General features: G+C 41.1%; 2 protein-coding genes across 5 annotated transcripts; one reads left to right on the top strand and one right to left on the bottom strand.

Moving 5' to 3' along the window:
- The first annotated feature begins 503 nt into the window (after nt 1-503).
- twf1a (twinfilin actin-binding protein 1a) lies at nt 504-10684 on the top strand. Its single transcript, XM_034587954.1, has 9 exons — nt 504-618; nt 2203-2283; nt 2446-2624; nt 4319-4414; nt 5130-5234; nt 7949-8074; nt 8617-8767; nt 8861-8982; nt 9511-10684. The coding sequence occupies exons 1-9, from the start codon at nt 594-596 to the stop codon at nt 9676-9678; spliced, it is 1053 nt and encodes a 350-aa protein (XP_034443845.1). The 5' UTR covers nt 504-593; the 3' UTR covers nt 9679-10684.
- Nucleotides 10685-10873: 189 nt separating this feature from the next.
- On the bottom strand, nt 10874-19944 carry irak4 (interleukin-1 receptor-associated kinase 4). Of its 4 annotated transcripts, none has more exons than XM_034587952.1 (11): nt 19605-19943; nt 18874-19019; nt 17722-17910; nt 16705-16865; nt 16562-16626; nt 15486-15600; nt 15288-15397; nt 14851-15037; nt 13086-13148; nt 12692-12856; nt 10874-11165 (listed from the first exon to the last, which is right to left on the bottom strand). In XM_034587952.1, the coding sequence occupies exons 1-11, from the start codon at nt 19763-19765 to the stop codon at nt 11109-11111; spliced, it is 1419 nt and encodes a 472-aa protein (XP_034443843.1). In that variant the 5' UTR covers nt 19766-19943; the 3' UTR covers nt 10874-11108. The 4 variants fall into 4 exon arrangements, with proteins under 4 accessions (XP_034443843.1, XP_034443844.1, XP_034443840.1 ...); XM_034587953.1 differs by having other exon boundaries at nt 17728-17910; XM_034587949.1 differs by lacking the exon at nt 10874-11165 and having other exon boundaries at nt 12605-12856; nt 19605-19944.
- Nucleotides 19945-25644: the final 5700 nt, after the last annotated feature.

Raw genomic sequence — 25644 nt, 5'->3', positions numbered from 1 at the left:
ATTCAGATATAGCATTTAAAAAAGCTCAGAAATCTAACAGCATCATTTAAAATAGGAATGGTTTCAGTTGGTTTAAATTTTCATGGGCCAAAAAGGTGATTAAGCCAAAGTCATAGCACGTGGGCCAATCTGCTGAATAATGTTTTCAGGAGAACTGCAGATCACTTGAATTTTAGCTTTTAATGAAGCACCTATTAAGAATGGCTATGTATATTAGGATATGATGTGTTATTTAAAAAAAGTAGTGTGTCTTGGTAACACACACACACTCAAATTTGCACAGTTGTCCATATTAGGAGTTTGCATTGACTTCCATTGAGGACAACAAAAGCCTTAACCCCTAATGTTTATAATCTACATTTTATACATTCATTATCCGAACGTATACAGGAGACATTTAATACATTTATTTATTATTGATTATGTATGTATAAACTTGGATTAAGTTTAGACAACAGTGTGACATGTGATTTGGAGTTCGCTGACGTCAGGGCGGGGGGGCGGGTCTTGTCGGTGTAGTCCACTTCCTGCTTCTCTGCCCTGGTTTCTCCTGATCAGCGACATCAGCAGCTCTTCACCCGACGAAAGGCACAATGTCACATCAGACGGGCATTCAAGGTACGCGCGTGTCTCTGCTCTCACGCGTCTCTGTCTGCGTGTGTGTGTGGCTCTTTCTTATTCACTGCGCGAGCGCGCGAATCCCGGACGAGCTTTAGCACCTGCAACAAATTCATTGCAGCGAGAGGAGAGCTAGCACGAAGTTAGCTAGCCACTCCTAGCTAGCCGAGAGCCGCCGTGATGTGTCTGTCTGGTCACTTTCTGGACTGGGAGACATTATCTCTGAGTCAACAGCCACACGCAGTAATCACAGCCATTGTTTCCCCCTCTCTGTGCTGAGGGGTTTTATTCTCCACACGAAGCTCGAGCAGTGTAAGGTTAGTTTAGCCTCTGAATGGAAGGGCGACGCCTTTATTTAAACAAACTGCGGCCGGTGTTCACTTTGACGTGAGAGGAGCACTGCTGCTCCGTGTGGTTCCACGGATGGGTTTCTGCATGGTGGGACACGCTGTTACAGACACGACGGGAGCCCCACAGACACACGCACTGTTATTACACATACACTATGCTGTTTGATTCAGAGGTCGAACCATGTGAAAGTTAACTGAGACCAGAATTCAAACGCAGGAGGATGCAGTGGTTGTGAATGTGCGTATTAACCCTGTGCTACGTGTGTTTTAAACAGTAATTAACCCGTCATATGAATATTATCACTTGTGTTGAGACTTGTGTCAACATTACTCACTTTATTCTCATAGAAGTCTTAACATCACTGAAAAAGTCTCAATAATATTGTATCCTGAGTTACCTTACACTGTGCGAAAATGTTTAAAACAATGTTGGCCTCTAATATTTTTCCTTCCTGTTTGTGTGCTTGGAAACATTCATTTAAAAATAAAACATGAATCATATGGAAGTTATATTACCATAGTTGGATTTGTTCTTCAGCTTTTGTAGGTTTGCTAGACAATGGAAAAACTGCACAGTTACATCAGCCAAAAATCCTTAAGGCCAGGGTAGTTTATTGTTTGTATAACACATCTTAACAGCAAGGCAATTCAATGATCTTCACATAAGATATAAAAAAGACATCAGTACAAAATGTGAATGCAATATGACAATACAAAAGTAATTTAGATAATAATTAAAATAGTTAATAGAGAATCTAATAAACATGAACTAAACATGAGTATTTAAAATAACATTTAAATGCTGGGTTGAGTGCAAGCTGGAGACAGGTTTTGTTAGGCCTGGGTTTGGGGTCAAAGGTTGTCAGCCAGCCTTCAGTCACATCTGGATTAGTGAAGTGTTCCTGAGTGAATCATTGAAAGCCAATAATTGTAGGTTTTTGCATTCTCGTTATCATAACTAGTATTTTTGGAGTATTTGTTGTCATTGTCTAGATGTAGGAACAGTCTGAAAAACACAAGAGATACATGATTATGGACAATATGTCATTCAAATCATATGTGAGGATAATTGTATGTTCTTTGTGTAATGTCTAACGTCTGGTGGTTTCCACAGGTTATTACGATTCATGAGGCTTTCAGATGGAAACGTATAATCCAGGGCTTAAAATGGTAAAATTGTCAATCCTCCAATTCAAAATGGAGACTGATTTCCTCCTGTGTTGTTTTATTTCAGCGGGTAATGATGTGAAAGATATCTTTGCCAGTGCCAGGAGCGGAGACCAATACCGGGCCTTAAAGATCATCATTGAGGATGGTAAGCAGTGTCCCAGAGTCCTGCAGGTTGTTTACAGCTTCCTCTGCCAAGAAAACTCTCAACTCATACTTCTTCCCAACTGCCGCTAAATCTTGAATGTTTACACGACCAACAAATCCACGCTGTACTCAAATACATTTTTTCACACACATTGACTTTCAGAGCAGCTAACTCTGGGCACCACCAGGAAAGCGTCAAAGAAGTGGGACCAGGAGTATGATTCCATAGTGCTGCCGCTCCTCGAGGACGATGTGCCCTGCTATGTTGTCTACCGGCTGGACTCCACTAACAACCAGGGCTACGAGTGGATCTTCCTGGCCTGGTCACCAGACCAATCCACCGTAAGAAAACTGCTGGCTTTAATGAATAGCTGTCCACGCTACATGGTATTTTCCCTCCTCTGCTCCGAGTACCAGACGGGTGGGGTTTACCACATCAAGGCAGCAACTCTTTGTATTCGTGTTGGGAGAAAAAACTGAATACACGCTGGCACCAGTACCAGGCCTCTTAAAATCTAAATATGGGTAAATTGTGGGGTTTTCCAAATAACATGTCGCTCACCCGTAATTTCTCATCTCTGACGATGGCGACACCAACACTTATACATGTTAGATTTAAAACACATCACTTTTGCTATGTTTAATGCCTGGCGTCCACATTCCTCAGTTTTTAGCCCCTTAAACAGAGACTTTTGGAAACAATGACGTAGACAGACATGTTTGCTGCCTGATTTTGTCCTATCAATCTCGACTTTACAACCAGAGGTAAATTTCCCATGGAAATTAAATGGGAAGTGTTCCACCTTGTCATTTGTCTAAGAAAAGAAATCCCTGGTTCTTCTTTTAGCAACTATTTTCTGGAACAAAGTAACCGATTGCACAGTAAACAATTTGCTTCCCGTTTTGCACCAGCACATGCATGACTAGTGTATGTAAATGTCCATGTGATATACGTGCGTTGGTATGAATGGCGATTATTTCTAAAACGCTGGACAGAAGTCGAAATTAAATAGCCAGGATGAAGCCTCTATATTCACACTCATAGTGCTTTTAGGTGACATGATTTTATCACAGCATGCTGTTCCTTGTTATTCAAATGTGTGCTTTGCATCTCTTGTGTTCTTGCCTCGTACAATGCCTCCTCAGTCAATTGTCATTTGGTTTCAGTGAAACTTGATGTGGTGTAGAGTCACAGCCATTCAAAACAGCCGTGACAAATGGAAACACAAATAAATACCATGCTGGATATTGTAGCACTCAAACTTTCGTAAAGACATAGCTGAGCTCCACATTCCTGCCCTGCAGCTCAAAGCCCAGTGATTCATTGTTGAGGCTTGTCTGGAAGTTGCAAAATTATTACACAACCACTGAACGCTGCTGCTTAGGCTGAATTGATTTTGTGTGTTCCTCCGCATTATTCAGGCGAGCAGACAGAGGCAGGAAGTGATGTATTAACTCCGCTGCGTAGATAATGTAATTTTGTTTACAGCACCCCGACACCGTAGACATCTTTGTTTGTGACGCCGCTTTTACACTGGGAGATATTTGTTTTCTTTTTGCTTTTTCATTTTTGTGTCTGTCGCCCCAGAAAAATGCAGTTTTCAAAACAATCAAGAATTTGACTATTGTATTATGAGGGAGAAAATGTTTTGAATGTATTTGTTTAACCTCAAAGATGCACACAACGTTAACAAAAACATATCTATCAACACGAAAACCCGGGTCACCTTTAATCACCTTGCAAGTGCAAGTGTTTGCAAGATTATAAGCAACATGATGCACAATTTCAGTTACATTCAGGCATATAAAGTAACATGATTACTACCTTTTACATCCTGTATCATTTTTTTTATAATCTATAAGAGACTGTAAGAAACAGTCATAACAAAGCAAAATGAAAGTTGTAATAAATAAATAAATGAAGAAAAATAAATTTCGACGTTGAAGAAATAAATACAATACAATTACAGGCCATCAAAATGGGCTTGAGATTTAAGTTATTTGAAATAACAATACTTTTCTTTATTTTCTTCAAGGTGCGACATAAAATGTTATACGCTGCTACGAGAGCCACACTGAAGAAGGAGTTTGGAGGCGGCCACATCAAGGATGAGATTTTTGGAACCATGAAGGTTGGTCAGAGTTCCTTAATGCACTCGAGCTTCACTCAGAAGCTTCAGATGTTTTATTTTAACAAGTTGACCTTCAGTTCACGGGAAGTGTTTATTGCTGTGTGACTTGTTATTGTCAATCCTTGACAACAACAAAAAAAACCTTTAGAAACATTGCAAGAGTCAGATCCAACCTCTCTCTAGAGGATGCTATGAAACTGTCCCATGCTGACCTCTACTCTCAGGCCTAGATTATGGTAAAGCACTCTATACTGGTTTACCAAAAAAAAAAACATGAATCATTGGTGCAACTTGACCAGGAAAAGAGAATATATCACACCAGTATTAACTGGTGGCCAGTAACGCTGGAGGATAGATTCTCTTTTTTTTTTTATTCTCTTACTTGTTTTTAAAGCCAAAAACAACCTGGCACCATCTTTTCTTTCAGACTGTCCAGTAGATTATGTTCCTATCTGCTTACTGAGGTCGCTTAGTGCTGCCTTGCTGAACGTGCCACACAAAAACTGCAATAAATGACGTTGATACTGCTTCTGTAATTAATGATTTAGAACAAACTCCCACTACATATTAGAAATGCATCCTCTGTCAACATTTAAAATATTGCTTTAGCCCTTGTTTTTAAGATGGTGTTGTATGTACTAAAACTGGAGCTGCACTTTATGCTCTGCAAAGTCCTATACAAAGTTAGTTATTGTGCAATTTCTTTGGTCCCCAGGATGAAATGAATCTCAGTGGATACAGGAAATATCTGATCTTGCAGGCAGCGCCCTTGCCCCTCACTGCAGCAGAGGAGGAACTGAGACGGATCAAACTTAATGAGGTAAATGTACACATACACATGCAAAACACACATACTCGTCTCATTTATTGCTCATCAGTATTTGGGATCATCTTAGAGGGAATGGTGTACGTCACAGTGCTTGTGCATACAGATACTAATGCCTGTTGTACAGCTCTGAAGTGGGTGTATTTTTGGCTTGTTCTTAGTTTCAGTTCTGAAAAGGGATGTCATCCTTTCACAATGACGCCTCAGTTTACTTCAGCTCATAGCAGTATTCCTCCTGATCACAGCTCCTGTGTGTGAGCTTTAGATCCCCACCAGAAACAATGTGGAGTATCAATGAAGGCTGGCTAAGCAATAGTATGCATCCTCCCAAACAAGCTGAAGGTCAGCAGCAGTGCAAGTGTACATATGCTTGTCTGGCAGTATCAACTCTGTGCAAAGACGCTGATGCGTTTGAACGGCAGGATGTTGGCCAGGATGAATCTATTATGCTGGAACAGCTTGCTCTCATAGCGCCATAAAATGTCTTGTTTACAGTAGTTACAACACTTTTCAGCTTGAGCAACAAAGTAGTTAAATATGTTTTTTTTTTTTTTTTTTCAAGAGCTCTCAGTTTGAGAGCAGGACTTATTGATTTGACGTTCAGATTTTGTAATGCTCTCACTCAAAACCCTGCACTCGCATCAAAGACACTCTGCTTGTGCTTAGATTTCCTGCTCTCACGTTTCTCCTCTGCTGTTGCTTTTTTTTCTGCTGCTCTTGTAATTTTTTTCTGCAAATTTCCTGCCCTCATTTTGGGTGTGTTAGCTTTTACATTTTTGAGAGTTCTGTACGGGCGGTTACTTAAACTGGGTTCATGCACTCAACAGAAGCAGCGTGAGTGCAAGAGATGAAGCTGGGGCGCAGGAAATAAAAGCACAAGCCTATTTGGGTGTGCGCACATGATTTTGAGTGAGAGCAGAACAAAATCTGTACGTGAAATCAAGTCCTGCTCTGAAACCAAAAGACCACACTCTAATACTTAAAGAGCAGCTCTATGAGCGTCAATGTCAAATATTTCCATGTTGGGAGAGATATATGCAAAGGATAGGGCTCTGTAGCTTTGAGTCCTTGCCATTGATTCTGCAAGGCACACAGGTGATCTGTATCATTGTGCTTTGCCTTTGTCTGTAGCAGGGATAACTACAGTAATGTGATATCCACTGTATGCTGCTAGTGACGCTGGCAGTATTTACACTGCAGGGCTGCGTCAGATAGACTCCACCAGATAAAGAGCTAAAGCAGCAGGTGAAATTTCACGTCTCCCACTTCAGTGCTTTGTTGCTATAAATTAACTCCTTTTCATATTTTAACCTGTAATTGCTGCTCTCCCCATCTACCACATTAACAAGAACTGTCTATCTGACCCTATATGGAAGTACTTTGAGTGGTGCAGGCCCTGCTGGCCCTGTGGTCAATTAAAAGCAGCGGAGCAAATAGGAAGTGAGGTTTGCGCTCGTCCCACTTGACCAGCTGTTGTAGGAAGATAATATACCATTAATCTGTACCGCCTGCATGAAAAAAGAGGCTTTGAAATATTTATCATTGCCGTGCCTCGGAGACTTCCTGCCTTTTTTACTAAGCAGATGGATAAAAGACCCACAATCCTTTTTGGTATGCGAGGTAGCTGCATCAGAGGCTCAATCATGTTACCACGGCATTTCATTTTGTGGGAACAGGGCTCTAAAAATAGATGCAATCCATCAGTGTAATCCCCCCCAGCATTTCCAGTTTTCTGTGATTTCCATGGCGGCGCCTTGTCACTTCATATACAAGCACCTCATCTGTAATCACCATGCTCCAGCATTCACACTGCTTGTTGCACCTGTAAAACCTTTTTGCTTTATGATCCAGGGAATAAAGAACGTTTATTGTATTTCACAAGTGTTGGAAACCGAAATTATCAGTGGATACTTGTTAATGCTTTGATAGAACCTCTGTTTGTTCCTTTCGTAGTCGTGTTTCCATCACTGCCGATCGGAGCCGGCACCGACTAAAACCTGCGTCTACTGCAGAGTCATTTGACCCGGGAGTGAATGTCGATTGAATCCATTGCCACTGGAGACAAAAGCCAGATGTTAGCAGGCATCAGTGGGTTTTTTGACCTGTGGAAAAGGGGAAAAGATTTGTTCTACCCATAGCTAAGAATAGTCAGAATGGCGACTCAAGCTGTTTTCAGAAGTAAACTCGTTCACATATGACGAAGCAGGAGATAGTCTTGGTCAGGGATTGTTGTATCACCCTAAGCTCTCGATTCTGTGTCTTCTACGTGTATGACACCTCACATATTACAAACGTTACCAATGTAGCCACACAGTGAATTCTCCTGATATTTTCCAGGAAAAACTTAGTCCGGAGAATGTCAAGAGGCTCTGACTCAGTTCTCACATTCAGCTAGTTTCTGGAGATTATCTGGAGCCTTAGTGTCAACATGGTGTGCTTTCATGTGTGTGTGTTTATATATGTATATATACATATATTACATCCACAGTGTTTTGAACATAATAACCTGAATATACCAGCTTTTCTGTATACCAGCTTATACCACTAGAGAAAAGCTGGTATACAGCTTTTCTCTAGCATGTTACTGCAGAAATATGTATATTAATAAAGAATTCCCTTTTAAATCTGTTAAGACAAATTAATTATTTGCTAAGTCCTACTCATGTATGTCTGGTATGTATGACTGTGTGTGTCTGTGATGTGTTCAGGTGCAGACGGACATCAGCGTGGACACCAAGCAGCAGACTCTGCAGGGTGTGGCTTTCCCTGTTCACAAAGACGCCATCGCAGCACTGGAACGTTTTAGAGACAAGAGAATCAACTACGTGCAGCTGGTGAGTTCCTCGGAGAAAATCCTGAGTGACGTTGCCAGGTCAGAAATTTAAAATAGTAAATGTGCTGTCAGCAATTTTATCTTGTGTCGTTTGGAGACATGGAGATGTGTTAGATCAGGAGTTGTTTACGGGCTGACACAATGACTCGTTTTCCCCCAAAAAGCCTTTGTGTCCATTCTTCTCATTGAAATTCAAAGGCTTCGTGTCACAGGATCTGATCAGCGTACAAGTACAAAGGCATAATTGTGTTACTCTTGCGGCCTTGTCTCCGTTCCCTTTTGTTTTCCAGCATAAAAGCTTTTCAAGAAAGCAGTTTGCTTTGTTCCCTTTATCCACTGAACGCTTACTGCTGACAGCAGAGCAGCACACCAGCAACGACTGAGTCAATGTTTTATTCAGACACACCTGAGATTTACAGGACTTGTTATTCATCGCCCACACCCAGATTTCCCAAATTGGTCTGCTATTCAAAGCAGAGACTTTGTGATCACCATCACAGACCAGCCACGTTTACAGAGACTTTTTATTCCCTTCGCCAACAGGAAGTGGACGCTGAGCAGGAGCTGATTCGGTTGTGCAACACTGAGCCGACCGAGTTGAAAGACCTGCCAATGAGAATCCCTAAAGAGTCTGCACGTTACCACTTCTTCCTCTACAAACATTCCCATGAAGGCGACTACTTAGAGTCCACAGGTGAATAGATTCTCACGGCTCACAATGAACAGCCGACACACACCCCGGTTATTTCTGCGTCGGTTCCTCACATTGTCCTTCTTACTTTCGCAGTCTTCATTTATTCTATGCCCGGGTACAAGTGCAGCATCAGAGAGAGGATGCTGTATTCCAGCTGCAAAAATCCTTTGGTTGACATGGTGGAAAATAAGATGCAGATTGAGATTGAGAAAAAGGTAAGAAACATTTCATCAGTCAGAATTTATCACAAGGATGTAGAGATCATGTGATTAACAATATAATTACCTGGATGATCTGTTCATTGTCATTATTCAAGCAGAAATAGCTAAAGTAGTTCCAGCTTCTCAAGTACGAGAATATCTGACTGTCAACTTTGATTAATGTTTATTTATGTACAAAAGTATGTGGCATCACTTTTTTCTCTTATGAGCCCTGCTCATTTCAAACCAACGAGATAATTACAGACAAGAAAAAAAAAAGTCGAACATGAAATAATGAAAGCCATTACAACTTTTTAAGCCGATAGAGAAAAGTCATCAACAGCTATAAGGATGACTGTTAATGAATAAATTCAGGAGGTAATGTAAGTAGTATGAGCCTTTTAGTTTGAAATGGTATTTGTTGTAGGTGTTTTCATCAAAAACCCATAATTGTCAAGAAGTAGATATATTCCTTCATTAGTGTGAGTTGAGGTGTGTTTTGCAGTCGGGTTCTTCAGCTCATATCTTCTGTCTGTTTTCCAGTTGGAGATTGATAACGGTGACGAATTGACCAGTGACTTCCTGTACGAGGAGGTGCATCCCAAGCAGCATGCACACAAGCAGGCCTTCGCCAAGCCCAAAGGCCCAATGGGGAAGAAGGGCTTTCGCCGCATCACCCGACCACCCGGAGACGGAAAGGAGGACGATTAAAACAGACCTCAGCACCCGACCAGCACCCGACCAGCACCCTTCACCCTGAGCACGTTCCACAGTGGAACATTCCTGTGATGGGGGGAAATCATATTTGACACGCTTGTTTAAAAAGAATAAGACGACAACCTCAAATTCCCCAACTATGCACGCCAAGGACAACTGAGCAATGTCACACTTAAGTAATTTCCATTTGCAACTTGCCAAATGGAAGCATATTCATGTATGTTAGCACACTCACAAAAAAAGAATTTATTCAAAGAGGCCCACACAAACTAAACTTGAGGTTTTTACATTGTTGCCAGGTCTGAGACTTGAAAAACGTTAATGTGACTGTGAACTTGCGCCAATATGATGAATTTCCCCCATTTTGAGTTCACACGCTCAAATTCCTAACTATCATTCCTTTAGTCTGTGTCAGTTACGTTTCCATGTTTATTGTGTTTCTACCTTTGTCTCCAACTGTTTGCACAATGAGGTGCTCCAAAGCAGAAGAAGATTAAGAATGATCCCACTTGTGTCTGTTGATTCATTTTAACAGTGCATTTTATATTGGAGCAATTTTTTTCCTTCTTTTTGATATAACTGGTTTACATGGAAAAAAAAAATCATCTGCTGAGAAACTTATTTTTCTATGCAAGTGCTGTAAATGTACATATTGTAGCTGTGTGATGCTCTATGATTAAGAAACAGTCTGTTCTGGTGATCGTCGGTGTCGGTGAGGAGAACAGTGGAAAGAACCGGGGCTTCCAGAAATATTAACATCAATACATCTCAGATTTCGCTAAGAGGAAGCTACACACACTTTGCTGGTTCCCGTCAATGAGGGAACGCAAAGCAAAAAGAAAGGGATTTCTTTGATTAATTACCTTGATCAACACATTGCCACATCCACTGGTCTGCTGATTAATATTAGGCAAACTACTACGCTCACCTCATGTTTAAAGGGAAAATCCCTTTACATTCATCGTGTCATAATAGAAAAAATAAATCATGTTTGGTCTTATTTGTTTTCTTACAAACCTTTCTTTTAAAAGAAGAAGAATAAAAAATATTTAAATCACACATTTTCTGTTTCATTCTTTTTCACAGTAAATACAGGAACTGGCAGGAAAAAACGAATTTGCAATTTATTGAGCCATCAAACCTGATGACATCTTAGGCTCAACTCTAGTACATTGCACTGCAATACTTAAGCAGTCGCACTTGCACAACTGTTTTAACTGAGCTTCTTACCAGAAAAATAGTAAATTATTTATAAAAAGGTAAAAACAAAATTATATTACTTTAGAAATATATATTGATGCAAATGTATTTATTGTCAGTCACAATTATCAAAAAACGATTGAAATCAATTTCAGAAACATTTCTTTAGTCAGTGCATTGAAAGAGTTGGGCAGGTTTTCACATCTTGTATTTTCAGTTCGATGCTATGCCTGAAGATCCAGCGAAATGTTTTTGACGACCCCCTTTATCTCTGACAGGACCTGTTAACAAACAAATGAATAACATATTAAAATACACAAACATTTGAATTTTGTCATTTATAGAGAACAGATACAGAAAAAAAATGTAATCCAGGCTATGGCAAATCCCATATAATATTAATGTGCCTCACATTCAACTCAACAAATGAATAGTTAAATGTTTGGCTGCATGGATGGTAAAAACATTCTGTTGCACAGTTTACTTCATTGGTCCAAGCTGAATGTGAGCAGCTACTGGATGTTCAGACATAAATGATCCCCAAAGCACAACTGTGGTGTTTTTCCTCCTGCACCAGCATGAGATCAAAAGTTGAACTTCTCTAAAACTTTGGTTTATGACATCACTTTTAGAAGCTGATCATCAAACAGGCACCATGACTAAATATTTTCTTTCAGATTTTGTGTTGTTTATTCCCAACTATTTAGTAAAGCACTGTGTAAGCTTGTTTAGATAAATGCTTTAGTAATAAAGTTTTATTATTATGACTTCACTTGTGTGGACAAACAAGGGCATCACCATAAACACCTTTATGCAAAGTGTGTGAAGTTATGTCCTTTGCCAAGGAGGTTATGTTTTCACCTGTGTCTGTTGGTTTATATGTTTTGCAGAATTACCCAAAAACTATGAAAGCGATTTCCACCTAACTATGTTTTCTGACAAATTAATCATTTTGTTAATCCGAAAAAAAAAGAAATATATATATTTCTACTGTAAGAACTAGCCAGTCATGTGTCAGATTGTTGGGCCATGGCAGAGATATGCGCTCTACTGAGAGCCATTCTTCTTCCTATTTGAATTCTTCTTTAAATGAGTTCAGCTCCTCTCTGACAAAATACATACCCACATGAAATATTTAACTCAGATTGTTGTTAAACTGTTGAAGACTCAAATTAGCTTCACCTGAACTTTAGAACCTAAAAGATTCTGTCCCCATCTGTTAAGATCTGTGCAAAGATTGATTCATGGTGACTATGCACAGGAGGAATGACAACTGCAACGTAAATACCAGCTTTTGAGTTCTGCATTATTATAAAATATTATCATTCAAAGCTCTCAAGGAAAGTGGAGTAGAGACCAACAGCTATGACAAGTAGAGCTGAACCAATTCATCGATTGGCCAATAACAATCAGCCAATCTGAGACTTTCGCTGACACACATCAGTATCTGTGTTTATTTTTGCCAATAAGCACATATGTAAACACTTGAATTTTATTGAATAAACAAGGTGGAAAAGATGCATATTTACGTCTTTTTTTATTATTTTAGTTTATTTTCCTAATTCAAGTTTTATATATTTTGTTATTTATACAGTTTATGTTTCAACTGTAAAATATCACACCTCAATTACATTTAGTCAGTTTTTGATAACGACATCTTAGGAATGATTGCTTTTTTTCCTACGTATATCAGCAGACATTTTTTACATCCTAAAATCAGTATTGGCATCGGTCCTTAAAAATCCATGTCGGTTAAACTCGGATAACAACACATCCTCATATCAGTCAGTGTGTTTCTTCTCTGTACCTGATTGATGTGAGGTCGTCTGTTTTTCCTCTCATGGAGGCAGTTACAGGCCAAAGAGTAGATGCTCTCCACCTGACTCAGCTCCCAGTCTCTCATCTTTTTGTCTATAATGTCGTCCAGAGTCAGGTCCTCGTCTTCGTCGTCTATATCATACCTAACCTCCATCTGAGGGAAAATCAGGTGATGGAAAACTTTAAAAATCGCTATCTGAGGAAAATATTGATTAGTTTTCAAGTTCAACCAAATAAATTTGAAACTCAGTCTCTGTCACTATTAATGACTAGTAACTAATAACGCTACGGCACTAATTAAATGCTTAGTCTCGAAGAAGACGTAATCTCAAACTGTTGCTTGACTGTTGCCGAGCAGTGAAAGCCTCTTTTGTGCCGCTCACCAAGAACTGTGGCTCCCGGTTCTCACAGGCTGGCGGGATTCCAGACAATATTTCCAGCAACACCTGTAGATAGAGACACGGGGTTAATCACACGGCTCCGGACGACAGAACATCTTTATTGCCCCTCAATGTGCCAAGTACCTCCACAGACACTGCACTGTTTGCACAGCTGTCCTAACAAGGCTTATAGGCTGACGCTGTGTAAAGAAGGTCAGGCACTTTCATACAACGCTGATCCTGTAAGTCTTTCAACCAATGTCATAGACTGAATAATACAGAGCAAAGAAAAGGGGAAAAAAATGTATGTGAACCCTTTGGAATCACCTGGATTTCTGGATTATTGCTTCATAAAAGTTGATCTGATTTTCATCTAATGCACAAGTGCAGACAAATGTAATGTACATACGCTAATAACACACACTTCTTTCCTCGACCAAGAAATTAAGCCAAATAGCCTGAATCCAACTGCTGCCATCTTGCACATTTGCACAGTATTGATCGGGGGGTGAAGCCGCAGCAAGATCCCGATGATGCACTCGCTCCACCCATCTTTAATCACTCTCAGCTGTCAATCATTTTTACATCATCAAATCTAATCCAAAGTTACTTGAGCATAGTCAAGTGGGACAAGAACTTCCTAAAATGACAGAAACCATATTTGAGAAAAATTATATCTCATGTACTTCCACTGACATACATACATGCAGATTGGTCACTTACTTCTTTTTGCTACTGTATGTTTCACATTCATAGCTTTTAATACACTTCTAACACTTTTAATATAATACAGCTGTTTCCCTAAAAATATTTTCAGTCTGAAATAATGACAGATGATACAGAAAATAGAGCCAACTGTTCACAAATGGGAGGAAATGTATACTATCATGTTTGTGTCCTGCATTATGTGTGTGTCAGTATTCTGGCAGAACGTTGCACCTAAACTGCTGAGCTCTGTTTTATATTTTACAACACACTTGCAGTTTCTCCTTTCCTGACACAGTATCCCCTTCTCTTTGTGTGTGTGTGTCTGTGTGTGTCGTATATGTGTCTGGCTGTGTGTGTGTGCGGGTGTCGTGCATGGGTCTAGCTCTCTGTGTGTGTGTGTGTGTGTGTGTGTGTGTTTGTGTGTCGTGCATGGGTCTGGCTGTGTGTGTGTGTGTGTGTTTGTCTGGCTGTGAGTGTGTGTTTGTCTGGCTGTGTGTGTGTGTGTGTGTGTGTGTGTATCGTGCATGTGTCTGGCTTTGAGTGTGTGTGTGTGTGTGTGTGTGTGTGTGTGTGTGTGTCGTGCATGGGTCTGGCTGTGTGTGTGTGTGTTTGTCTGGCTGTGAGTGTGTGTTTGTCTGGCTGTGTGTGTGTGTGTGTGTGTGTGTATCGTGCATGTGTCTGGCTTTGAGTGTGTGTGTGTGTGTGTGTGTGTGTGTGTGTGTGTGTGTGTGTGTGTGTGTGTGTGTGTGTGTGTGTGTTTGTGTGTCGTGCATGGGTCTGGCTGTGTGTGTGTGTGTCGTGCATGGGTCTGGCTGTGTGTGTGTGTTTGTCTGGCTGTGAGTGTGTGTTTGTGTGTCGTGCATGGGTCTGGCTGTGTGTGTGTGTGTGTTTGTCTGGCTGTGAGTGTGTGTTTGTCTGGCTGTGTGTGTGTGTGTGTGTGTGTATCGTGCATGTGTCTGGCTTTGAGTGTGTGTGTGTGTGTGTGTGTGTGTGTGTGTGTGTGTGTGTGTGTGTGTGTGTGTGTGTGTGTGTATGTGTGTGTGTGTCTGCAGTAGCTCACCACTCCAAAGCTGAAGACATCAGATTTTGGTGTGATCTCTCCTCTAAGGGCCTCCGGCGCCATGTATGCACGGGTTCCCACAATCCTCTCCGTCATCATGGTCGTCGACGTATGTTTGGCTGATGCTCTCGTCAGCCCAAAGTCGGAGATCTTCGCCACAAGATTATCATCTAACAGAATATTCGCACTAACAAGAGAAAATAAAAAAATAACCACTTTTTGACCAGATGAACACGTCACACTCTGGTTGTTTCATCCGTACAAATAATGACAAAACAACATGTTTTCTTTATCCTAAACTAGGCTAACTAGCTGTAGCTTCCACTTCTTTTTATCATCTAACTTTCCCCAACAAAGTGAATGAGAATATTTACTAAATTGTCAAACTATTCTTCAAGGAAACATCATTTAAAGGCCACTGCTAATAAGTGTTGTACCTTTTGACATCTCTGTGCACATGATGGTTGCTGTGCAGATACTCCAGGCCTCTTGCCGTCCCCTCTGCTATCACGCATCTCTGTTGCCAGGACAGTGGAGGACTATCATTCTACAAGGACAAAAAGCACATCAGTGGATGATCTGTGTGAAAGTACAAACTACTAGAAGGAAGAGTCTGTATTGCAGACGGTGCTTACCAAGCACGCTAGTCGGTCAAGCAAAGATCCATTGGCCATGAAGGCGTACACCACACACGGGTGCTGTCCGTCACAGCAAAACCCAACCATGTCAACCAAGTTCTCATGCTTCAACCTGTGGAACAAACAGTCTCAACAAGTCATGGCTGCATTTACACACAGAGATGTTTCTCACGTGGACTGTAAATAAAGACGGACGTCACATCTCCTCTTCCTCCCATTGGACAAAAGTTAAGCCAAATTATCGAATATCGGAGTACTGCCATCTTACGCTGGTGACATCAGGTGATTGTGGTGCGGTATCAAGGTCCCACCCCCACAAGCATTTGACCAATCGTGAGTCCGTCTCAGCTGTTAATCAGGACGTCTCACCCCTTTTTATAGCATTCCCACGGTGGACACAAGTGACGTGGAAAAGACTTGTGGTCAGTTACACGGCAATATCACCATGAAACCAAGACACGTGGTGGTTATACCAGACTGAGTGAAGCTTTAAACCTTGACTGTACTAAGCTACATCTCATTTAAAAATGACAAGCAATGTTTCCCAAACTCTCAATATACCTTTAATTAATGAAGATTCCTGTACAGCAATTCTAGTTTGTACAAAACCGCAACTATCGCACAAAATTTAATTCCGACCTTGAACACTTTGATCAGCTGTGGGTCAGGAGGTCAAGCAGGTCGTCCACTAATCAGACGTTCAGTGGTTCAATGTCAAAGGAAGTGTCCTTGAGCAAGATACCGAGCCCTGCATTGCCCTAATGAGGTACCATGAGTGTGTTAGAGAGGTGCTGTGTGGATGAGACCGGCCTCTTGTGTAAAGCACTGTGAGTGGAGACTAGAAAAGCACTACATCAATGCAGTACATTTACTTTCCAATTATGATAGTCATTAGAATAATTGGGTGTAAGTGTCCATTAAATCTGTAACATATGAATGTGATGCCTGACTCTCCACAGGCTGCTCTTCCAAAAGTTAATAATCCTTTCCCCTTGTGTGCTACAGCCACTAAACTGTAATGTTTATGTCACGTTGACAGATTAACAGTGACGGAGACAGAAGAGGAAACTTACACTTTCAGAGTTTGGATCTCCTGATAGAACTGAACCTGCAGCTCGTCCAGGGAAGTGTTGTCCATCTATAGGAGATAGTATTGTGATTCATGATATCTACATCGTGTGATCTGTGAGCTTGGCATGACAATATGTCAACTCACTGGATTCAGCTTTTTCACTGCGACATGTTTGTCGTTAAGGAGCCCTTTGTACACAGTGCCGAAGCCTCCCTCTCCGAGTCTGCTGCCGCCGTCCGACATGGGGCGGTCGTCAAAGTTGCCCGTGATCTCCTTCAGCTCATCGTACAAGAAGCTGGAGAAACCTGAGGAGGGACACACAGAGAACTGTCATGGGGAGTTTAGTGGTTAAGGCCCCATTGCTGCCATCTGCTGGACAATCACATATAATCCGAGGTTTTCTTTTCAGTTTTGCCCCCTGTGGAAATCAAGAAGTCACCTTTTCAGGAACCAATAAAAACATCCTTGTTTATAGAAGTGGGATGTACATGAGTACATTTACACTGCCACTGTATAAATGTACAATTATGAGGACTTTCCATTGAATATATCTATTTTATTTACATTGCTGTATGTTCATTTAAATATCTACTTTGTAGTCCCTCAAATTTAGAGTTAAATATTACTCTTTTACACTGACTTATATTTACTTATAGTTACTTTTAAGATTTTACCCACAAAACAAAGTGGAAATATGATTCATTATGACAGATTATACTTCCCAACAATATATATGTAAGTATTTCAAATCCCACCATCAGCCAACCCAACATCACATTTCTACTGAGATATTAATCAAACTGGGACATTTTTTAACTAACATGTAAGTGTATCGTAATACCTGACGTACAATTTGCTGATAACATGTCTGTCTAAATTCTGAATACAGGATTTTCACATTGTAGTATTGCTGCTTTTAATTGAGCAAATTATATGTATTCTTATAATCACTGCCTACTGAGAAGTGGTACAGCAAATATTTGATCAAACTAAATGTTGTGAGGTTTTCAGCTGACTATGACAATTTGTCCATGTCATGTGATTCTCTCACATACAGATCATCATTCATGCAATAACAAAATCGGCCTCTTGACATGTGACTACATCAACACGTCCCAAGACGCCATCTTAAAATGTGTATAAACTGTGATGTAAACGTGCAGTCGCCTGTGTCCCGAGGTTCACTGCTCTCCTGCAGAGCCTGTGGTGGCAGAGTCTGTGGCTGCCGAGTGGAGCCGACATGGGACGACTGAGTCGGTCTCTCCTCCAGGAGTCTGGTCGGAAGCTCACTATCTGCCTGTGCTGCTGGAGGAGACGCTTGCTGCGGCTCTTCTGAGGAGGCCTCCTCCACTGTGTGTGGTCACAAAAAACAAACAGAGCACAAATCAAATGCATGTTCTTTACTGTTTACACAGAGTCCCTGTCCAGTTATGTAGATAATGATAAAAAGTCTGGTTCATATTGTCTGTCATATACTGACCTGAGAGATATTTTTCTTAGAAGAGATATTATACCGTTATTTAAAACCTACTTTTTGTGAAAGACTGAATTAATAAACACGTGTGAATTATAAAATTACTCAGGCAATTTAAAAGACTGGGACAATGTGCTTAAGTAGCTCTTATTTTGTAGATTTGTATTCAAGCTTAAAACATACAAAAGATGTAATGCAGCATTTGACTTGATGGTTTTGAGAATGTGAATAACAAATGCTGTAAAGTCTATTTACAGTATATGTGATATTACTGTATGTCATGCAATCGCATTGGGAAAGGGAACTTTAATAGTATGGAACAAAAATTAAATCTGTTTTAAAAGTATGATGGCCTGCTTTCTGTTAGTTGTTGACATTCAGGATGCTCTAATTTCCTGTTTGTTTGTTTGAGTTATTAATATTAGTTGAGGTTTTGTTTTAGCAGCATCTTTGGTAAGTGTCCCTTACTTTTGCAGTTTGTCTCCTCATTTCCCAGGAATCACTTGACCTGTACAAACACAGGGACTGGATGTGGAAAGTAGTTTGACGCTAAGCTTGGTACAAAGCTTCTCAAAACCTTCCTCAGTATGAGTTTAGTGTATTTGTACATAGTCCCTGGTTAATAAATGTGATAACATAAACAGTATTAAATGAATGAGTGGAGTCTAAAGTTCTGTACTTGAACATCTTGTACTGTACTACAATGTTAATGTAAATTCATGAATGTGATGATGCTTTTGAATATTACATATCATAACCACTGACTGTAGATAAGTGGTATGGGCTTATTATGTATTAGTATGTGGTGAGCAGTCTCAAATGTTTTTAATCATCCATACCAGGAAGTAGGACAGAAGCAGCAGCCAGTAACCTGTGACTCTTCAGAATGTCCACGAATTCCCCCACTGTACTGTTGGTGGTTCCCCAGTCATTCAACAGCTCCTCTGTGGGACTCCTGCCCTGAGCAACCAGGCCCTGGAACCTCCTGCAGGAGGGAGGGAGGAAGGATGGAGGGATGGATGGAAGGAGGGAGGGAAGATGGAAGGGTGATAGTGATGGAAGGAAGAAAGCAAGGGAGGAAGGAAGGAAGGAAAAAAGAAGGGATGCAAGAAATTAAGGAAGGAACGAGGGAGCAAATCAAAAGGAAGGAAGAAATGATGAGAGGAAGAAGCAAGCAAAAAGGAAGGAAGGGAAATATAGGTATAGGAAAATATAGATGGATCAATGGATTGGAGATAGACAGTTGGATGGATGGATGGATGGATGGATAGATAGATAGATAGATAGATAGATAGATAGATAGATAGATAGATAGATAGACAGACAGTTGGATAGATAGATAGATAGATAGATAGATAGATAGATAGATAGATAGATAGATAGATAGATAGATAGATAGATAGATAGACAGACAGTTGGATAGATAGATAGATAGATAGATAGATAGATAGATAGATAGATAGATAGATAGATAGATAGATAGACAGTTGGTTGTATATAGTATCAGGTATAGTATTAAATCATGTTAAATCAGTGTCTGAACCATGTGACTGTAACGATAACAACGTACCTGATGTGACGCTGTGAGTACCTCAAGTCCCCGCTCGGCTTCCGTATGGACACCGCCACGTCTATCCACCTGTCCTGAGGATCCAGGAAGTCCGACAACCTGCGACGGGAACTGTAGCTGATGTTTCGGACGTAAGTAGCGGAAGTTACCGAGTTGTTCATGGTGCGAGATACAACACCCACCAAAGTGTATCCTGCAGTCACACCGACATGTTGAACAACCGACCCACACTTTGTGTTTCCTCTCCTCCACAGACCCTGCCACTGTTTTACTGATCTCCCACACACACACAACAGTAACTTTGTGTATTTCCGAAATTGTGCAACTTCCCTAAACGTAACACACAGTCTCCTCCTACAGAGCGGAAGTAAAAGAGGGAGAGAGGTGAGGTCCAGTCCCCTTGTGAGTCTGTAACAGCACTGTGTGTGCGTTTGTGTTTGTCTGTAACAGCACTGTGTGTGTATGTGTGTGTATGTGTGTGTCTATAAGAACACTGTGTGTCTGTAACAACCCTGTGTGTGTGTGTGTGTGTGTTTTAGAGCACAACAAACAGAAACATTGAACCTCTGGATGTTTGTGAGTTTAACAGTGCCCTCTTGTGGAGAGAGAGAGTGAGACTTCTCTCATTCATGTGTTCTGCATTTTAAAGAGAGTTGAGAGCAGGTGAGTTCCCCTCACGTGTGCATCATCACTGACAGGTGCAGGGTGATGCAGTTCTTTGCATTAATACAATGTTCACAGGAAGCTGTGTACGTCTGCACTACGGTTTGCAGTAACTTGTAATTCTGAGGATACGATGTGGTGGATGAATATTTAAAATCTGAATTTTAGCATTTAATGCCATGGGTAGGGAGAACTCAACGCAATGGAAATGAAGAAAACAACTTCATCAATGTGACACATACGCTGCAAAAAGTCACCACACATGCAAATATAGGCACGCACTGCAAATAGTGAAAACAACAGCGGAAATGATTCCAGGGGACCTAACAAAGTGATGAACATGGCTGTAGTTCACTGCTTTGTGAAGTTATTGAAGCCTGCTACTCGTTTTTTCTGTGGTCTAATGATGATGTCTGCAATGAACAAATGTCATTACCTGGTTGAATGAAACTCTTCAGAGAACCTGTGTTAGTGTTAAACAGCAACAACAGCAGATATCGGCCTTGTTTGGAGACATCTGCCTTTTTTGTGCTGTTTATCTCCACCGAGGAGATGTACTGTATGTTTGTTGGTTTGTTTGTCAGCAGGATCGCACAAAGACGATCACACCAATTTTGCACCACAATTGGTAGACGGATGAGACCTGGGCCTGGGAAGAACCCATTCAATTTTGTGCAGGTTAAGGTGCAGACCCTAGATTTTCTTTTTCACTTTCTTTGACACAGGGCATTTTACCACATTTTCGTTAATTCGTTGATCCTAATTTACAAAATCAGGCATATTTAGTTGGTTGGTGTGATTGGATGAGTGTGGACCATTTGGTGTGGATCTGAATTGCTCAGCCGTTTGTGATTTATCTGATTCCCTCAGCATTTCACTCTTTTTCTGTTGGCAGCACCTCATGTGTTTTTACCCACCATGGGTATTGTGATTTACGAGCGGCTGAATAGAAGCAGGTAGGAACTGGACGTTCACTCTCTGTGTCGGCCACTTGGTTCGGTTAAATCCACCGTCCACGCTGAGAAGGAAAGAGCCACCTCCAACTTGTTCTGCTCTTTTATACTTTAAAACTGCATCGAACAAACAACCTCATGGAGCCAACCCCCCCTGTCAAAAACACAGCTGGCACACTGACAAATAAATGCAGGCATTTGCTCTCAAGTGCTCCACAGCACCATTCTTTTATATGTGTACTAGAAATATTTGATCTGTTTATGGCGTGTTAGTTGCTATTTACGCTGTGTTTGTTGAGCTGTGATCAGTTCCATGTGGTCTGCAGGGCCCGGCTGTCTCCGTGTGGATGGGTGGAGTGATGATTTGCGAGGTGTGTGCGTGTCTGTGTAAAAAGCTCAGCATGAGAAAACATTTTATCTGAGGCAAATCACAACCGAAATCAAACAGACACATTAAAACGAGACCAGAACTCCAAAGGCTCTCGCCAGTGTAGTTGCTGCTCAACGTCATCTGAATTTGTCCAAATAAACATTTCCAAATTTTGTCAAAAACTTCAAGATTTACTAGAATAATATTGGCATGTTTTATTAAATTTTTTTTTTATAAGATTGAATGGAATTTGTGGAAACACTGATTCGAAGCATATGGACTTTACAAACGCAGCAACAACAAACACCAGCCCCAGCACACGCCAAAACCATCCTTTAAAGTCACATTTGATTTTTGGAAGAGTCCTGATGATGACAAGCGACTTTTGTATTTTATTTTTCACAGCTGAGCATCAACTCAGTCGCTCGTGAAAACTGTTCCCACGAGACCATGTGTGTCCCACGCAGGCTTGTTTATTATATATTTTAGGTGGATGACAGGAAGCATGATACCCTTCGTAATAAAGGCTAATTTCTAATGCCCTGGTGAGTCATAAACCAAGAATGGCTTAGTGGACTTTTTTTATATCTTCTGACAATGCATGCACATGGTCTGAAGTACATGAAAAGGAGACTCTGCCGCATGCGTAAACAAACTGCAATTAAGTTATTTTGTATGGAACAGCATAATGAGATCCATTACTGCAATTGTGGCGCGCCAAGAGTGTGTGTTTTCTTTATTCCCGATGTTTGATACTGGCTCTCGCAAACACATAATCCTGAGTTTATAGCCTTAATGGGTACCCGTCAGCGGTTGTTTGGAGCGCGGCTTTTTTTTATGTGTGTGTATACGTGGGTGCATTTGAGTACAGGTGTGTAAAATGATTTGTGTAATTGTAGCTGTGAGGGCATTTTTGTGTATCTGTGTGATTTGTTTTGGTGCTTGGTTTGCGGTGGAGTGTAGCTTCGCCTCTGTTCTTCACGTGTGTGATTCTGTCTGTGCTCCGCTGCCCGAGGCGATGAGCATTTAGGTGTAATATTTGTTGTGCAAAGATGTTGCCTGGTGCCTGAGGGACGTTCAAAGGCGCTCCACATTTGACTTGGACCTGCCAACACAAGATGCAGAGCTCTCAGATTAATCCAACATGAGGGCCTCGCAGGGCGCTCGCTGGCCAGATACACCATGGTCGACGCTCTGCTGGAGGGCACAAGAGGCGCTTTAAGGACCAGTTCAAATCTTCATCAAAGAAATGCACAATTAGAACTGTCAGTGCTTTCATGTACATGATTTCAAGGCACAGCTGTGGTGAGGAGAGCGTTTGTGTAGGGAACCTCAGAGTTGCATCTCTGCTTTTTGCAGCTGATGTGGGTCTCTTGGCTTCATCAGGCCGTGACCTCCAGTGCGCACCAGGCCGAATGTGAAGCGGTCGGGATGAGAGGCAACACCTACAAGTCTGAGGCCATGCTTCTCTGCCGGAAAACAGTGGATTGCTCTCTCCAGGTTGGGGGGGGGGGGGGAGTTGTGAAGGATCTTGGGGTCTAGTTCACGAGTGAGGGGACGATGGAGTGCAAGATGGACAAGCGGGTAATGCAGGTGTTGTACTGGAGTGTTGTGGTAAAGAAGGAGTTGAGTCGCAAGGCAAAGCTTTAGATTTACTGGCACATCTCCATTCCAACCCTTCACCACAAGCTCTCCTGAATGTTCCGGACATGTCCCTGTCGTTGTGAACATGCTTGACCCAGACAGTCTCCTGCTGCGTTCTTCATGTGTGAAAGGCAAACTCAAGAAAATGTCTGTACCCAATGTTTCTGGTGTTGATGTTATAAAGCAGATTTTACCATTCTTAAAAGTGAAGTAGCATTGAGATGTTATATTTAAAGGAGACCTGAGTACAGTTAAAAACTATGAAGGATACTGAAGACAAATAAAACAAGAGAAAAAGATTAGTATAAAGCTCCAGTGTGTTAGATTTAGGTGAAAGGGATCTATTGGCAAAAATTGAAAATAAAACAATCCTAGTGATGTTTTCACTAATGTGTTTCATCTAAATTGTTGTTTCCTTTACCCTAGAATGGGTCTTACTTAAATACTTTGTGTTTGCATCTGGAGCGGGTCCTCTCTACGGAGGCCGCCATGTTTTTTACAGTAGCCCAAACTGGACAAACTAAACACCTTTGAGTTTTTATGACAACTGAAGGCTGCCTGAGGTTCTCTTTCATCTTTGGAAGGGGAGGGTGAGGTGAGGGGCATTCAGCTGCAACATGCAACTTCAACAATAAATTCTACACACTTAACCTTTAAAGGCAAGGTATGATAACAATTTAAGTAGTTCATATATTTTTATAGTGACTTGAATGATGATAATATTATACGTATGAGAACTGAGGGCCTAAACTGCATTTGGTTTCATTCTGGTCTCTACTCTGTGCTTACTGCTTTTCAGGGTGAACAAATAAAGTTTATGTAATCTACAATAAGATGACAATGTGAAAACCACCTCTGATATGTTTCTGCGTGCTTTGCTTCGAGTAACTACCTCCGACAGGTGCACAGATACAATAAATGTCAGATGCACATGGGTCAACGGCACAGATACAACATGTACAGTTGCTGTGATTAATTAGCAGTCTTGTCGTGAAGCGTAACAGTTCACCCGGCTCATCAGAGGTCTCCCATGCTGGAATTCAAATGAGCCAAATGAATGGGAGGACCTGCTCGGGGAGAACAGAGAGGAGCCACAGGGGGTACGGGCACAGCATCGTGGGTCAAATAGAGGAGCTTCAATTTATGTCTGCTTGCCCACTGCCTGTGCACACTGGGCTTTATCAATGTGCCACTGATGGACATGAAGAGTTCACTGCAGGGTGTCTCCTCTCACACTGGAACACCATTGAGCTGGTTTCATGTAGTTCTTAAAGGAAACTACCCCTTGGAGTGTACAATGTTTTATTAGCATTTGTATTGGAATGTGTTTTATTGCTACGATTTCACAACCTTTATGGCTGCATTTAAGAGCCCCACCACACTGCAGCATGGTTTAATAATGCGAATTTTGCACAGTACATGAGGGCAGTGTAGTTGCATGTGTAACACATAGAGGGCAGTAGTGGCCCACAGCTACTTGTGATTGAACAATGTGGTCAATCTTAACTCAAGGTTAAACATGCAGAAAACTGGATATGGATGAAATCACATAAACATGGAATGGTGACATTCCTAGAAAACAAATGTAATTTTTTAAAGATCTTACAAATGCCTGGAGTTCACATAATGTAAACTAATGTGATTCCAGTGATCCAGAAATTAATGTAATTGTTTTTAAATGCTTATGAAAAGTTTGTTCTGTTGGTCTCCTTTCTTTTATGTGGGTTGTAGCACATCCAGGGAAATATTTTTAGCAGCTGTTTGCTTGTTCTTTCTTTTATTTTTGGGCCAAGGAAACACACACACACACACACACACACACACACACACACACACACACACACACACGCACACACGCACACAAAACCAACAGCTCATCAGCAGTCTGCTTCTAAGGAATGATCTGGCAGCATCTTGAGTGGCAGCTCGCTGTTAGGTTGCACTCGAGTGGTCACCGACACTGGCTGATTGCGGGAGGTTGCCCTCTCATATTTCCTCAAAAATCTCTGGCCACAATCCCAAAATGCTCTGTCCAGCCGAGCGCACCGGCAACAGAACGAGAGAACAGCCTTCCCTGGCATCTCCGCTGCTTGAAGGCTACTTGCTTACCCAGGTGTATTCTGGGATATCTGGCAAAAAGCCACGGGTCATGCAATGCAGAGCCATGCATGCAAGCACCTGAGTTTAACACAGCAAGACATGGGCCCAAACCTGCAGGCACATTTAGGCCTTTTGTGTTTTAGAATGAGCTTTCATTCATTCTTTCTTTCTTTCATTCATTCAGAATTGAATATTGAAAGAGTGGATTGGAAAATAATTTAAATCATTAAATGTATTTTAAATTTAAATTTGTCTTGATAAACATTTATATTACTAATATTCTGTATATTTTAATATTAATAATGTTTAC

The sequence above is a fragment of the Hippoglossus hippoglossus genome, chromosome 6, assembly GCF_009819705.1.
Source record: "Hippoglossus hippoglossus isolate fHipHip1 chromosome 6, fHipHip1.pri, whole genome shotgun sequence".
Lineage (NCBI taxonomy): Eukaryota > Metazoa > Chordata > Actinopteri > Pleuronectiformes > Pleuronectidae > Hippoglossus > Hippoglossus hippoglossus.
This window is presented reverse-complemented; position numbering and strand designations above follow the sequence as displayed.

Excerpts from the sequence above, each read along its gene's own strand:
- irak4 (XM_034587949.1), bottom strand. The coding sequence starts at position 19,765 with ATGAACAACTCGGTAACTTCCGCTACTTACGTCCGAAACATCAGCTAC. Across the intron at positions 15,601-16,561 it reads GAGATCCAAACTCTGAAAGT|GTTGAAGCATGAGAACTTGG; the intron begins GTAAGTTTCCTC and ends TTTGTTCCACAG. Across the intron at positions 15,398-15,485 it reads TTGACCGACTAGCGTGCTTG|AATGATAGTCCTCCACTGTC; the intron begins GTAAGCACCGTC and ends TTGTCCTTGTAG.
- twf1a (XM_034587954.1), top strand. The coding sequence starts at position 594 with ATGTCACATCAGACGGGCATTCAAG. Across the intron at positions 2,625-4,318 it reads GGTCACCAGACCAATCCACC|GTGCGACATAAAATGTTATA; the intron begins GTAAGAAAACTG and ends ATTTTCTTCAAG. Across the intron at positions 8,983-9,510 it reads AGATTGAGATTGAGAAAAAG|TTGGAGATTGATAACGGTGA; the intron begins GTAAGAAACATT and ends TCTGTTTTCCAG.